This window comes from Lepidothrix coronata, unplaced genomic scaffold (genome assembly GCF_001604755.1).
Source record: "Lepidothrix coronata isolate B3197 unplaced genomic scaffold, Lepidothrix_coronata-1.0 Scaffold105, whole genome shotgun sequence".
In the NCBI taxonomy this organism is placed as follows: Eukaryota; Metazoa; Chordata; class Aves; order Passeriformes; family Pipridae; genus Lepidothrix; species Lepidothrix coronata.
Genome location: NW_016690285.1, coordinates 851,649 through 867,877, shown reverse-complemented (window position 1 = coordinate 867,877; position 16,229 = coordinate 851,649). Strand labels below are relative to the sequence as shown.

At 43.4% G+C, this 16,229-nt stretch overlaps 1 protein-coding gene and 1 long non-coding RNA gene across 5 annotated transcripts in view; one reads left to right on the top strand and one right to left on the bottom strand.

Annotated features, from left to right (window-relative positions):
• ACVR2A (activin A receptor type 2A) overlaps nt 1-2,352 on the bottom strand; it is a 50,036-nt gene extending 47,684 nt beyond the window's left edge. For both annotated transcript variants that reach the window (XM_017823750.1, XM_017823751.1), the window contains exon 1: nt 519-2,352. In XM_017823750.1, the coding sequence (XP_017679239.1) occupies nt 519-573 (55 nt within the window). In that variant the 5' untranslated portion in view covers nt 574-2,352. The remainder of the gene's footprint in view (nt 1-518) is intronic.
• Nucleotides 2,353-2,535: 183 nt separating this feature from the next.
• LOC108501626 overlaps nt 2,536-16,229 on the top strand; it is a 156,031-nt gene continuing 142,337 nt past the window's right edge. For 2 of the 3 annotated variants that reach the window (XR_001876232.1, XR_001876234.1), the window contains exons 1-3: nt 2,536-2,654; nt 5,624-5,695; nt 10,707-10,877. This is a non-coding gene — a long non-coding RNA (uncharacterized LOC108501626). Of the gene's footprint in view, nt 2,655-5,623; nt 5,696-10,567; nt 10,597-10,706; nt 10,878-16,229 lie in introns of all 3 variants that reach the window. The other variant, XR_001876233.1, reaches the window with a different exon arrangement.

Sequence of the window (16,229 nt, the reverse complement as noted above, 5' to 3'; positions counted from 1 at the left end):
AAAGGGTTACAAATGATTGTTTAGAAACCGAAAGCCTGGCTTTTCACCCCAATTCTGTTCGTACATCTCACCCCTCGCTGTCATCAAAGGACGAGCCCGGGCTTTCGCAGCAGCACCTATTCTAAATTAATGAAGCATTAACGAAGGTCGACGTTCACCAGTGAATTAGTCCCGGAGTAAGAGATCAAACCGAAGCAAAAAGAGCATTTCGGCTGGGTAACTCTTATTTAAAAACACGCCATCCAACACCAGTGACTGCGCTGCCAGATTACTGATGTGACACTAGGTGGTTATGTCTCCACATTTATTCCACACAATTGATCTGAAATCCAAGCGCTGCGCGTGTTTGCAGTGCTTCACGCTATTATATTTTTAAGGATAAACATAAAAGCAGCTTCTGCCCTTGCAGCCAAACATTTGTCACCTGAAGAAAACGCATTTCTCCTCAGCCCAAGCTTCCAAGCGCTGACCCCGAAACCCTTCCGTTTAAAGCAACAGATCCAGGAACATTCACTTACCTGATGAACAAGAGATAAGAAAAACAGCGAACGCCAACTTAGTAGCAGCTCCCATTTTCCAACGCTGTTAAAACATTTAAGTGACTTTTAAGTATCCAGTTTCCTGGGTCCTGCAAGCTGGAAAAAAAAAAAAAATCTCCCTTCTTGCTGAACCGTTATAAAGCAATTTATAGCAACATCTCTGCAGCAGGTAGTGTTCAGAAAACACTAAAATCAGGTTTGTTTAGACACTGACGACCTCCCCGCGGCTCTTTCTAGAGAGAATCCGGGTCGAGGGAGGGATAAATATATTTGGAACCGTGTTTCAAAACACACGTGTCATTTGGCTTCTGTACAAACGGTGGCAAAATTCAATTCGCAAAAGTAATGCTACGAATCCACTTAAAAAAAAAAAAAAGGGAAAAAAAAAACCAAAACAAGAAGAAAATAAGTCAAGAATTAAGCTGCTGGACACGACGAAGTCTCTGAGTCTCCAAGTGTTTTCCACATCAAGCGCCGTGCAGGATCATCCCTCGTGGATGTCGGGGGGTCGGGCCGGGATGAGTCCACACGATGTTTTCGTCCTGCCTCCCCCTCCTCACACACCTTGTAGTGTTTGGGAGAAAAGCAGCTCCATTCCAGTTCCAAACCTCGGGGCGAAGGGAGGAAGTTCTGTCAGTTCCTCGACGAGAAAATAAAAAAACTACCTTAAAAACCAGCCACACGTGGGTTTTCTCTTTAATAACGCTGAGGGATTTCGCGCAGCCCAGCCGAGGAAAAGGGAGGAAAAACCCAACAGTTTGGTACCAAACCAACCTTTGGGAAGGGGCAAGGCTCTAGTCCTTGGCCAGGCGGCGAGAGCAGCGCATCCCCCCGGCTCCGCCGTCCTCCAGCACTCCCGAATCCCGGCAAGATTTCCAATCCTTCTAGGAGATTTCCATCCCCTCCCCCCGCAAAGAGGCTATATTTGGTTTTTAAACACACGGGAGCGACTGGGGAGGGGGGTAGGAGAAAAAAAAAATAAAATAAAAAATTGCAGTATCCAGGCGCTGGGGGAGGAGGAGGAGGGTGGTATATTCTTTGTGGCAAATCCTTGCTGGAGCGCCGAGCTTCCTTCCAGGAGAGCTGGGCTTCTTTGGAAGGGAGGAGGCGAGCGGGGCTGTGCCTCACAGGATGGATGGATCCGGGATTCACGGGGCCGGGATGGATCCACGTTCCTCACGGGTCCGGGCTGGATCCAGGCTCCTCAAGGGTCCGGGCTGGATCCAAGACTCACGGCTCCTGAATGGATCCACGCTCCTCACGGACACATCTCCTCCTGGCCGCCCCGCCGCTGCTCACACGGACCCTCCACCAAACCCACCCCTCCGAGCTCGATCCGGTTGTCGCCTCGTTTTTTTCCTCCTCTTTTTCCTTTTCCTGCGCGGAGCGAGGAGCAGCAGGACACGGCAGGGGCGGGGAGGCAGCGCCTTCCCCCCGCGCCTCCCACACGGCGGAGCGGGGCGCGCTGCCCTGCTCGCCCTCTCCCCTAACTCTGACCCCGGCTCAGCTCCCCGGTCTCCCGGGCGGCGGAGGCAGCGCGGCTCAGCCCAACTTTGTCCCTCCAGCAGTGCAGCTTAGGGGCGGAAAGGCCGAGCCGGGGGGTTCTCTCCGGGCGGCGCCGGCCGTGCCTAGAGCCCGCCGAGCGTGGCTGGCAGCGCAGAACAGCCGTGGGTGCCCCGCTGCCGCTGCTCCGCCGTGGTAATCTCATATCTACCCATTCACCCGAGTGGCGTGCGGAGAACCGGCCCAAGATGGCGGCGCCCGGGCGATTGTTTTTGTTTCCTCTCCGCCTCCCCCTCCTTCCCCGCGGCCGCGGCGGCCGCCGCCGATTGACAGCGGCCCCGCCCAATCGCAGCGCGGCTCTCCAGGCCTAGCCCCGCCCAGCCCCGCTCGCTCCGCCTATCGGCGGCGGGGCGGGGCCGGCGTGCGGGAGCGCGCCCCGCCCCTCGCGGCCCGCGCGCGCCGCCTCACGGGCGCGCTCCCGGCCCGCCCCGCCCGCCCCTCAGGGCGCGGCCCCTCGGGCGCCCTCGCCCCGCTCCGCCCCGACCCTCAACCCGTGTCGGGGGTTCGCCTCCTGCGAGGGGTCGGGGTGCTGTTTGGTGCTCCCGTCTGCAGGTGATGGAGGGAAAACGCCAGTGGGGGCTAATGGTGTCCTGGTTCTGCGTCTCACCCACACCCCAGCCTGGAAATGGCCCTGGAAATGCCCCACAGGTGGCCCTGGCGGGAGCCGCGGCTGTGGGCACGTTCGTCAGGGGCGTTGGTGGTGTCACAGTACAGAATGAGGCTCGCGGAGTGGGTTGGAAGGGACATGAAAGATCATTTCATTCCAATCTCTATGCCATGGGCAGGGACACCTTCCACTAGCCCAGGTTGCTCCAAGCCCCATCCAACCTGGCCTTGGACACTTCCAGGGATCCAGGGGCAGCCACAGCTTCTCAGGGCAACCTGTGCCAGGGCCTCCCCACCCTCCCAGCCAGCAATTCCTCCCCAATATCCCATCTAGCCCTGCCCTCTGGCAGTGGGAAGCCATTCCCTGTGTCCTGTCCCTCCATCCCTTATCCAAAGCCCTTCTCCATGTGTCTGGCATTCTCCCCCCCCAGATACTGGAGGGCACCTGGACTGTGTGTTATGACACTGTCACACCGCGATCCCACATTACAAGGTGGTTGTTTCTCCCCTTCGTGTCACGTGCAGGTCATTAATTAATTAATTGCTCTGTGCTGCCCTCCCTGAAGGACAGGGTGCTCCCCTGGCGTGGTGGCCGAGCTCCCCGGCACTGGCACCTTGCTCAGCCTTCCCCCAGATCACAACAAACTCCCGTTTCCTGTCGTTATTTGTCCCTTGGGCCAGCAGCTCCCAGGATTTATTTGGGGTGAGAGAGCTTTTGGACGTTCCCAAGACAAGCGCAGCACTGCAATGTGTGACAGAGGAGGGCAGAACAAACGGGTTTGTTCTCCAGTGGGCATCAAGCAGCTGGGTTTGGGATAGAGGAGGGACAGAGCAGGATGAATGGATGATTTCCTTCTGTAAATCGTTTGTAAACACTTTGTGTCCCTCTACACAATTATTTTATTGCACTAAATCATCCCCCTTGAGGACGGTGGGTCTGTGCCTCCACGAGCTTGGTGTCATTCCCTACGCTTTTTTTAAATGGATGTCATAAAAATTACTTGCCTCTGGATAAAAAGGAAGACGTGGCCCTTAGATCCAGAGATCCAGGTGGGAAAGCACAAGGGCCTTGGTGCTGGCCTTTAATTTCTGTATCCTATAAAGGCCTGTAATTGGATAAGCAACGAGCACCAAGTTCTCTGAGAACTGGGTATGCTGTTCACTAACCCCAGACAGGTGTTGAGTGATTCCAGATTCCTTTTCAAACTGCCCCGTGGCACATCCTAAGTTTTTTTTTTTAGGGATATGAATACTAAGTGGTAGTAAACTGGAAGGAATATTACATATCTTTCCCATATTTGAATATACAGCCGAGTCAAGGCCGAGTAACGTTGCCAGGCTGTGCTAATTCACAGATCAGAGTTCAGGAACCAGACCTGGTGATCCACCGGGATCCAGACACCAAGAAAGGCACCTATTTCAGTTTATTCACATCGAGGTGTCTGCTTGAGGTCTTAATCAGGGCATCCTTGGCATGTCCCAACACTTCCCAGCTACTAAATTCGTCCAGCCACCATATTTTTTTTTATGATTTGAAACATCCCCAGCGCAAAACAAGATGTCAGGGCTTGTGCACATCTCGAAGCATCAAGACATGTGGCAACACCTTTTATGCCATCCTTTATCCAAGTATTTCAGAGTGATTTACAGGCGTTAATTAACGTTAAGCGTTACAACACTCCTACTTAATCTGGAGTTTTTAATATTCTTCAATAGCAGAATATTTAAACGTGACCTGTTCTGCAGGTTGGGTTTTCACATGGCTCAGCTGCTTCAAAACGCCGGTCATGTTGCCACATGAGCAGGAAATTATAGCTAAAAATATTGCTATTGTGTGTGTGTGTGTGTGTGAATACATATATATATATATATATTTATATATGTATGTACTTCCCACTGTAGGGATTTGGCTTAGGGTTTGTTGTTTTTTTTTTTACCCACAGAACGTAAATTATGGTCCATACTCGTATTTTAACCGATTATTTCTGATAAAAATAGAACAAATGTGTCACCTGTGTAACACCATTTGCATGGATGTCACGGCAAGGAGGTGTCTCTTACTCAAGTAGCTTCTTATCCTTGGGCAGGGGTGGGTTTTTTTGCTGGCAGGATTCCTTCAGCAGAGCAAATCCTTCTGGCCATCCAGGAAATATTGCAAACCCAATAACAGTGTGGGGTTAATCTTGTCAATCACCTGGTTATCAGGACCACGGGAATCACCAGTGAAGCTTAATTCTCCCTTTTCCTTCCGAGTTTTGAGGCTGACTGAGAGCCAGTGCTCCGTGAATCAGGATGATCACCTGCATTAGGGATTTGCTCCCATTTAATTGCATTTTTTTTAAAAAAAAGGGCGGTTTGGTGCAAATGTTGTAGGGAAAGTGCCAACCATTTTTATGAGATACTTGAAGCAAAATGCTCCAAGGGCTTTGGGCAAGGCTGTTGTTTTATTGCTCGTAAAAGGATGAGTTTTATCCCAAGTAGACACATTAAATGTCAGCACAGTTGCTGTCTGCTCTTTATTTTTAAATGTCTTTCTCATGTGAAATTTTTGGGGGTGTTTCCCTTTTTCACCTTTTGGCTCTTCAGTTCTATTTTCCTTTCGCCTTAAAACTCCAGATTTAATTTTTATTTTTTTTTATTTTCCTTCCCCCCTCTTCCAAGATCAATCTGTCTCTGCATTTTTAATGAATCATTTGCTGTGACATATGAGCACTGAAGACACAGTGTCAGGGACTTAAGCATCTGTGGAGAGCAGGAGGAGCAGCAGAGAGATGAAATGAATGTGATCTTAGCTCCAGTCTTTTGCTCATGTGGGATGGTTCTTTGCCTAGAGGCAGCACAAATATAACTTTCCTTTCAGGGAATAATGAGGAGAATTAAAACCCAGCAATGTCTCATTTTTTTTTTTCCCTCAGAAATTGAGGATTTGAGGATTTCAGCTGTCCCCACGCTCAGCACTGAATCAACACCCAAACCCAGCGTGATAGGTAAGAAACTTTTTGGGCAGGACTCATTCACAGCACCTACAAAAGCATTTTTTAAGTGGGGTTTGTCATATCAGGAGTAGAACCCTTGGTGTTACCTCCTTAATCTTCCCTCATGGTATAAATAACTCTCCCTCTGAAACTCTGAAGGGAGAGAGGAGCAGGTTCAGGCACTGTCCTTACACAACCAAACCAAAAAGGACCAAAATGGCAAGAAATTCTTCTCCCTCCTCACCAGCCAGCTTGACTTGCCACTGGGAAGAAGTGCAGATACTGGACAGCCTAAATTTAAAAAAAAAAAATAATTAAAAGCAACTGCCTTAAAGTATTTTTAGTTTCATATACATAACTTATGTGGAACTCATAATATTCCCAAAGAGTTTTAATACAAATTTCCAGTTTTATTGCAGTGGACAGACAATAAGATTACTACAAATTAGTCATTATTTTGCGCTTTTTTACTCTGTCCCAAAACTATTGAGGTGCTTTCCAGTTGTATGGATAGCCCAGCTTTAAAACATGAGAAAATGTGGAATTAATTCAACCTTTGGAATGCTGAGGAGCTGAAACCCAAAGGTTGCACAGTGAAATACCTGCTGAACTCAGAAACCTCTTTTGGATCCAGATATTTTGGTTTTGGTGTCCTCATTTCCCTCACGTGACCAGTACCAAAAATTACAAATGGACAGGATTTCCCTCTCTCATGTTCTGTAAATCTGTTCATGGAGTGAGTTTGTGTGTGTGTGTGTCACAAATTCCCTTTCCATGGAAAAAGCTGGAGCCTGTAGACCGAATTTTAAATGCAGAATTTTAAATGCAGAATTTTAAATGCACAATTTTAAATGCAGAATTTTAAATGCAGCATTTTAATTGCAAAATTTAAAATGCAGAATTTTAAATAAAAAAAGCTTTAAATGCAAAATTTTAAACAACAAATTTTAAATGCAAAATTTAAAATGCAAAATTTTAAATGCAAAATTTTAAATGCAAAGTTTGCAATACAATCTCCACCAAGAAATTGTCATTCAAGGCTACATTCATACTCATGATCATTTTGCCTTTTTGACCTGCTTTCCAGACTTTTTTTTTTTTTCCCATAAAATCCTGGAGCAGGGATTCCAAACTCCCAAACCTTTTTTTCCTGGAGGAAGAGTGTGATGTTTCCTTCTAGGATTTGCAGGATCATCCAGCTGGAGCTCCCTGTTGCTTTCAGACCCCCAGACTTTGAAAGGCTTTGTACACATACATATATATTTGTTGGCAAAGATTTATATATTTTAGACGAACAATTTGCAATTAAATTGCAAATTTAAAGAAATAGGAGAGCAAAGCAGCCAAAGGGGTGAGATTGGCAGATATTTGGAGTATTTGACTGTGTGCTTCTTCAGAATTATTGTGTCAATGTGACTTTTGGCTCTTTTGAAACCCTTAAAATACTTGAAGAGGTGTAACTACTTATGATGCCATCCAAAATATCCTGGGATCTTTCTGTGAGGACTGGGAGAGTGGGATCAGGAGGGTTGGCTGATTTTCCAGGCTGTGACGTGTGTTTTAACTCCAGACTTTAATCCCAAATTGTGCCTCTATATCATATTTATTACCATGTTATTTATATATATTATTTTCAGCCAGGTTACAAGTAGCAGGGAAGTTTTTCAGGAAATAGAGGAAAACTGTGGATTTGAGAGGGTTTTTTTTGCAGAGTTATCATTTAAAACCTCAGTCAGGATAACATTCCTGGGAGCCAAGGATTTATCAAACAATCCCAAATAACTCATCAAATTATCCCAAATAACCCCAAATTTGAAAATTGGTCATTTGGAATTGCGGGAGGGAAATGTGAAGATCCATGGTGATAATTTAATTGTTTATTATTGCTGATAATCCAACGGTTTCTTGTGATTGGAGAATGTAGAATTAACCCTTACAAATATTCATGTGAAAGAAGAAATCCTCCTGCTTCTAGAGGCAGCAGTTTTAGGCTAATAAAAGGCAAATGGTTGGAGTAATTAATTAATAATAGTGTATAATAATTACAATTCAGACATTGAACAGATAACACGTTGATATCTGAGATGGCAAAATTCCTTTTACTCCCTATAATGAGAAGTTTTTTTCAGTTCAGGCTGTTTCAAAATGGATAAAATTTAACCTTTTTTTTTTTTTTTTTTCCTCTCCATTTAACTAAAAAGTTTTCTACATAGCATCAACCTTCCTAAATTTTTTTTTTTTTTTGGCCTTGAAATTTTTAGGCAATGAGAACAAAAGTTGTTTTTAGTGATCCACAGTGCACACACCTGGTTTTAGGAACATCAAGTCATCAACTTTAGTGGAACTGCAGAGGAAAAAAGGGTTTTGTTTCACACAGAGCATCAGGGAAGGTGAAATACAGACATGGATGGTGGATTTTTCCCCATATTTGCCCCAAAACATTGGGATTATTCCATTGGAGCACCACCACCTTGAAGCCATTCCTCTTTTTCCCATGAATATTTGATGAACTAATTAATGGCCCAGCCAGGAGAGCTACTTTAGAGGTCCCTCCTTCTGTGCCATTCCCTAAATAATACCTTTTTTTACCAGAGAAACTTAGAATTTATTTCCCCATTATCACTTTGTTTTTTCCTCAAAGTTCCTGAGAGGTTTTCACTTCCCTTAAAGTACTTCTTGAAGGACACAGGAAAAATGATGGAAAACTGAATTGTTTTGTGTCCCAGAGCCTGTGAGGATCCACAGGGAGGGAAAAGAAACCCTCAGCCCCCTGGGCAGCCCTGTGGAAGGGGGAAGGTGGGTGCCAGCATGTCTGGCAGCTCCATATCCAGGTGGATTAAGAGTGTTAAGGAAGCTTAACCAGCTCCCAGGAGAGACATTCCCATGGCTTGGAAGGCTCATTCCACTGCAGCAGTTGCTTGGCTGCCATTTGGGTGGAAAGAAGAGGGTTTTTCCTCCTGGAATTGTGCACAGCAGTGCCTAGTTTTGCCTTTTTTTTGTTAAAAACTCAGGGTTTGGATGCTCAGAAACCACACCACTTCCCAGGTTTAATGGGCATTGCCATGGAAGTTCTCAGGCTCAGGCCAGGGAAGAAGGGAAAAGGGCAGGTTTTTTCTTGTTTCATTCAACTAACAGTCCCAATCTAGATTGGTTTCCAAGTTTTATTGCCATTAAAATATCGGGAATTCACTGAGTCAGGTGTGTTTTGTCTTACAGGAGGGCTGGATGTTTCATCCATATTAACTAGCATGGAAGAATCCTGAAGGTTTATTGTCAAATATTGAATCCTGAAGGTTTATTGTCAAATACTGAATCCTGAAGGTTTATTGTCAAATACTGAATCCTGAAGGTTTATTGTCAAATACTGAATCCTGAAGGTTTATTGTCAAATATTTAGCGAACAGGCTTCAAAATATTGAAAGAAACATTTTTTAAAATTATTTTTTTAAACTATTTAACCGTCATTTTTAAAATCACAGCGTCCTGTTATCTTTAAAACCTCTCAGCTGGTCCCCACCTGAGAAAAAGTGGGCTGAGCACAATATATAACATATGTCTGTCATATGTTAACAGGTGATTATTCTTCTCCTTTATTGCTTTTGTTGGAACACACAATTACCTCAAAACTCACCTATTTTTCAAGCTGCTGCTGCAATTCCTCAGCTCTCCTCTGTCAGGCCCCTCTGCAGAGCACATGGCCGGGCCATTTATATGCTTCAACTATTCCTGTGTTCTGGAATGGCATTTGTGGATTATTGGCAGTGCTAGGCTAGAGCAGCTCTTCAGTTACACTCCTGCTGCACTTCCACAAACACTTTAAGCCACCATAAGCCAGAGATGCTGCCCTGCCCTGCCCTGCACAAATGTTCCTGCAGCTGCACATTGGACTGATTGGGGAACTGATTTGGGTTCAAACCAGCCCAGAGAACAACCCAAACCAAAACCCAAGCTTTAAATCCCTTTCTGAACTCTCCTCCTTCCCAGCCTCACCAGTATTTACGCTGGCTCAAAGCTCAGCACCTTCCTGGGGTTAAGACCACAACAAGTGTGCGAAGGAAACCGGGAGCTGCTTTTTTTGGTGTTCAAGGGCTGGTTTAAAGGGCTTGTGGAACTGCAGTTTAAGCTGTGGCTCCTTGCTAAACAGCCAGATATTCTAAAAGAGGATTAATGGTCATAATTTTAAGCCCTGACTCCCAAGGCACACCTTGGATAGGGCCCAGGGTGTGGGCTTGGGCTCATTTTGTCTCTCACACCTGCCTGCCTTTAACCAGTTTGCTCTGAATAAACCTCAAGTTGTAGCTTCTGTGATCCAAACTAAGCAAAACACGTTTCCACACCCACTGGAATAGTTCTCTCTCCTCTCACAGCAGATATTTTCTGTATTAGGCAGTTCCACTCAGCATTTGTGCAACAAAACAGTCGGAGGAAAATACAGGACCTGGATGAATTGTGCTTGTCACTGTTACAGTCTGACACTCTGAGTCGCTCATTCCTTTCCTCCAAAACTTTGCTAAAATAATCCCTGAGTTTCATAAGTGGTTTTTCTTTGGATTACAAAGAATTGCAGAGTTTCACTCACCCCAAATTACATTTATTGTGTTGTGGGACGTCAGGATAAAGTTACAGATCGTGGTTGGTTGCATTATCTCCTTTTGTTAGATTTCCAGGCCTTACATAGCATTGTGCTGCTTGGAATTTTTGAGACAATTTCAGCTACCTCAATAAAATTAAATGCCTTTTGGGAGACAAATTCCCCTTAATTTAAGTAATCTCGTAGTACAATGCAAACAGTAGTTATGGTGGGGTTTTTTTCCCCCTGTCTCTCCTGCCAAATTTAATGCATTATGTACAGGAGTCCTTAATTTAAGTCTCAATCTCTTCCAGGTGTGTCCTCTCTTTGGAGTTCCTGCCAGGTGAGCAGAATTAACCCCTTCTCACAGGGAATAGGCAGTTTGTGGGTGTGGGCATGAAAAAGTGCATCACCCCCCTGACTGGGGGCTTTGTTTGGGTGATTTTTTAACAGCTCACACCTGCTCAAAGCTGAGGACAGGACGTTCCTCTGAGTTGCTTCGAGTGCCCGTGAAGCCTCCACCAAACCACCAATTCCTTCAGCTGATATTGAAGAATTAATTGAAGAATTAATTGAGGAATTAATTGAAGAATTAACTCCTGCACCCTGCAAAGCAAAATTCAGGTATGTGGTTTGCTTTGTGTCATTTAGGAGACACGGGAAAGATCAAGGACTAATTAAAGAGGTTGGCTGCCAGTTCTGTTTCAACTGTGAGTTTTCTCCTCAACAGTAACTAGGACACTGTGTTATAAAAATAATCTTACAAAATTCCACGGTGGAATGTTAGTAAGCTCTTAAGGTGTGCCCCAGGTTACTGCTGTTTGTGTGTCAGTCACTGGTTTATTTCTGATTTCACTTCGGCTTTGAGAAGCCAAACTAACTCTGATGTTTTCTTAAATATTCTGTGTGGAAGATCAACAGCAGTGGAGAGATTTTTTTAGTCTTAAAGAGCCACAGGATCCTTTAGGTTGGAAAAGTTCCTCTGAGATCTCCAAGTCCAACCATCCCCCAGCACTGCCCAGGTCACCACTGACCCCTGTCCCCAGGTGCCACCTCCACAGGGCTTTGAGATCCCTCCAGGGAGGGGAATCCAGCCCTGTCCTGAAAATGTTGGAAAGAAAGTTCTCTTGGACTGTGTGGATTTCCAACCCTTTCTGACTGCTCAAGAGTTTTGGCTTTGCTTCACTAAGAGTTTGCAACCCAGTAGTTGCTTTTTGGTTATAAAAGTCAAACAAATCATGGATGCATTTATAGGTGCAAGTTGCTAAAATTTAAAAAAACCCCAAAACCAAAAACCACAACTTCCCCCCCCAAAAAAAAAACCCAACCAACGAACCAACCAAAGAAAAAAACACAATAAAAAAGTAGGAAAAGAATAATTAAGGGTTTATCTAAAATTACCTGGAAGGCTGCTGCTGAAAATGCAGTTCAGCAGACTTTGAGATAATACAGATTATTATTCCAACTTTTTATTTCTTAGCCCTTTGTATCTTTGTCTAGACTCTCCTCCACCTTTATAGCATTTATTGCTGTCCTTAAAAGTTGGATCTTTAAATAAGAGTAGAGGAAAACCATTGACTGTCCCAGCTAAATACTTAAAACACAATTTAAACTGAAGCTCCCTAATCTGAATCCATTCAAAAAATCCACTTAAATTCCAGAATAGAGTATTTCCCCACTGACAGAGTTGAGTGAACAGAGCTGAAAGGTCTCTGATTCTCTGAAGGGAGGAGTGAGATGGGACAGAACCTGCTAGTCTGGACCTACCAACCCAGATCCTGAGTGTGGAAGCACAACCTCCCCCAGAAGGGTGCTCCTTTGACCAGGGGGGAAAAATGAAGCGAAAATTTAAAATCTGATCCATTGAAATTCAGATTTATTTTTTTCCCCCAGTATTTTCGTTTAAAGGAAATTTCTTAAAACCCCACCATTTAAATCCAGATTGATTTCAGTTCTTTTCCAGTGTAGAAATGTTCAGGAGGATGGCAATGCCACGAGCTGCAGTTTAGAATCCCTTCAAAGCACGAGGAGTGATTATTATCTTTAAAGCAAAGCCGGAGCGTTTTTATTTTAATTCGTGAAGTTGTGTGAGACAAACCCTGGCTGCTTAAATTATTTCGTGCTGTAGCTCTTAATTAATCAGAAGCTACACTTTAAAGAGAAGTTCCTACAACCTGAGAGGCACTGAATGCTTATAAAATAGCAGGGTGTTCAAAATGTTGCACCCCTTTCACAGTGCAGGGGTCAGGCTGGGATTCAAGCGCTGCTTGGAAGCCAGACGTGAAATTAAATGCTAATATTGGGTTTTTTTAGACCATTCTGGATGTCCCAGTGATGTAACAGGTGGTCTGACACAGGAATTGCTCTCTAATATGTTGTGATCTGGAGCTCCAGAGTTCTGCACCCTTTTTTTGCACCCTGAGCTTTCCTGTGTCTGTCATTCCCCACCCACCTCTCTGGCTGCTGTGTCGTGAGTCGCTGTTGATCTGCTTTGCTTCCCCCAAAAGGATCCTTTATTCTGGTGTTCCCAGAGCTGGCATTTTATCCCTGGAATTAATATCTCCCAATGATACAAACTTTGCTACTTGGAAAGGCAGACTTTTTCAACAGGAGACTTGGCAGGGGACGTGTTAGAGCTGCTCTTAACAGTTTAATTAATGCTGTGTTATGTATGCACAGTTTTTTGGTTTGTTTTTTTTCCTTTTTTTTTTTTTTTTAGCAGATACTATTTGGAAACACTGCTTGATATATAGAATGAAAAAAGTGTGCACACTCCCTGAGTGATGCACGTTGTTGTGGCTGTGAACTCTGTACGTTTGTAATGTGAAATTTGCCAAAGTTAATGTGTTGAAAAGTAACAAGTTACTTAAGTTAGTTAAATGTCTCTTCCTGGAGGAAAAATTACCATAATGGTTACTTTTACTAAAATGCAATTACTGTCATTGGAACAATCAATCATATTTTCTGGTGGAAGGAGCTTTGCCTAGTTTTGAGTGCATTAAAATGTAGGATTTCTCTGCTCTGTGTTCAGAGGAGCTGCACAGGCAATAAACTTCTGGGGAGAATCAACTGGAAGTTCTGCTCATACGGTCGTCTCTCATGATACTCCAAAACAAACTTCTTCAATGAAATGGAGCCCAGTGGCTTGTAAAACACCAACCAGAGCATCATAAACTCTGAAAGGCTTTCAAAATATTTGAGAGAGGTTTTGTTGCAGCTGACCTTGATTTAAAGCCCCAAGCAACAAGTTCCCATCTGCATTTCCCACCTGGCTGCCAGAACCTGGGAGGTTCTGCGTGGAAATCTGTGGGACAGACCTTAAAGATCATCCTGTTCCAGGGACACCTTCCCCTAGTCCAGGATAACACTCAAACATATTTGCATGGCTGTTTTTAGAGGAGTTTTCTTCCTTGCACAAAATACTTTTGTCCACAAAGAAGATTTCTACTTAAATTCTCACGGATGAGAAATCATTTTGGTGCTCAGCTTAAGATGTCCTGTGAATATCTGAATTATTTTTTCAGGTGGTATTGATTGGAAATACAACCTGAACTGTCCACCCCTCACTTGAGGCACAGTCAATAATCTCCTGAAAGTTCTGAAGTGTAGCTGACTTGTTCTGAGGCAGTGAACCCCAAAAGGACATTCATGGTTTCATTTTTTACGTCTGCCTTTCCATGGAAACAAAAATAGCATCTTCATGGCAAAACAACAGCTCAAACGTGCACCAAAGTGCTCTCACACTTTGAGATTTGTATTCATATGTGATCCTGCTGTGCTAAACACATTGTCACAAACACAAGCATTCCATAGATCCCCAGTTTTTGTTGGGATTGTGCTAAATTTAACTTGCACACACCACTGACAACACTCATATTTAGGCAATTTTCTGCTGAAAATACGACTGTTATTTGAATTTCAGTGGTAGTAGCTCGGTGAATTAGTGCTGCAAGTGTATTTCCAGTATTTATTTCTGTGTGTGCTTTCCAAGCTCTCTTCAGCACAAGGGAGAAATAACCTGTGATTTAAACCACAGGGTTTTCTTGTAAGTTCATTAAGGTGGTGCATTAAAATATGTGTTTTGGTTTTAAAATTTACTCCTTTGTATGAAAAAGTGTTCTGGCTGGTGTTCTGTTGGACTTTGGAGAGATCCCTTTTACAAAAATGACCTTTTACTGACAATGCCTTACTTCCCATCTCACTGTTCTGGGTCCCATGATAATATGAAAAACCCTAAAATTTTATCCAAGGCCAAATTATTCTGTTCCAAGCCCACTGAGAGACTTTTCACTAGATTAGGACATATTGCACATCCTCTTGTTTATCAGTTCTCCTTGCTAATGAATGACTATCTCCTTATCACATTTTCTATTAAACATCTTTACATCAATATATATTTTTCTGGACTGATCACCTATTAATAACCTCGTCCTGTTAGGATCACCCTGCATTGTTCCCACCTTGCAACACCTTCCTGGAAAGGATAATTACTGCAGTGATATAATCACAGGAGTGATAATATTGTCCTGATGTTAGAAATGGAGGTTAATACAAATGAGCTTCTAATTAGAATTCCAAGGCCTGGAATTGGCACGGGGTTGATTTCCTTGGCTCGAGGCCTAATCTTGTTATGTTGTTTTGAACTATGAAGAGAGTGGGTTTAAAGATCTCCAGCAGAGCAAATGGGATGAGGGAGTTCTAAAGAGCTTAAAGAATCACAAAAGTGTAACTCCTCCAGAGCAAACCAGGTAATAAACCTTATTTTAATTGTTTTTTAAGGCTTAAAAAACTGGGCCTGAGAAACAATGGCAGGTTTTGGGGGTGTCAAGCAGAGCGAGTCGAAGCCTTGGAGGGTTTGTGTTACTACCTGTGCTACTCCTCTCTAATTGTACAGCAATATGGAGGTGTAAACCATTAATAATGTTACAGTTTTGTTTTTTAAAGTGCTTTTAGGCTTGAAATACTAAAAAATCACTTCATTCTGGCAAATATATATAACATAATGCTATGCAGCCTCTATAGCTCTTCTAGTAAGACTGGTCAGAGCATTAATTTCCATGAGTTCTGAGATATTTGTATCAAACTTTGATTTTGGTTGACTGATGGCACAGGGAATTCAGACATTTTAGTCCTTTATTTGTTTTGTTTCTTTGACAAAATTCTGCTGCCTCTGATATACAATAAAACAATATCTATGAAATAAAACAGAGGGAAAGAACTGTTAGCAAAGGCTTTTATAAAATCAAGTTCAGGTCTTTGAACACCAGAAATTTTGGGTTTGTGAGTTACCAATTTCTACCTAATATTCTCTTCTGTGTTAAGGTGTGTAAAATGTGGAAGTCCATCAACATTTTAAAATACTGTTTTCCACTTATTATAACATCTTTTTTTTTTCCTTTAGGTCACATGTGACTCACTTTACATACAAATAGACACACACATTACATAGAAATAGGCACAAAGCAATAATTTCTTAAAAAAAACAAAATCCCATTTTTGCTTTAAAAAAACCTTCAAAAGTATCCACATTAATGGCTTAATTTCAATTCCACTCTTGATGAGAACGAAGGCTTTGCTCCACTTTTACTTTTCTCCACATGACAAAGCAGCTGGGAAGCTGGAAAGCACAAACTTCCTACAGGCAGAATTTTGTGTGGAAAAAGAATATGAAGTGTTTGAATCAGTTCTCTCTGTACCTCGAGGAGTTTGGGTGAGATTTTTTATTCAAATCCTTGACTTTTCATCTTGGAGGATCCTTAAGTGGGTTCAATGTGTTGGTAAACATCTTCTTCCTTAATTTTTTTAACTTTTCTTATAATTACTCCCCTTTTCAACAATCATTCCTTGGGATTCCCATGGATCTTCTGATGAAATATCCATTTAATCCTGATTCTGTGGCTCTTTACAGCTGCTGAAATTCGACTTGCACCCGAAGCAGATCATCTTATAGTTTATAATTTTGCCCATTTCCCTGTG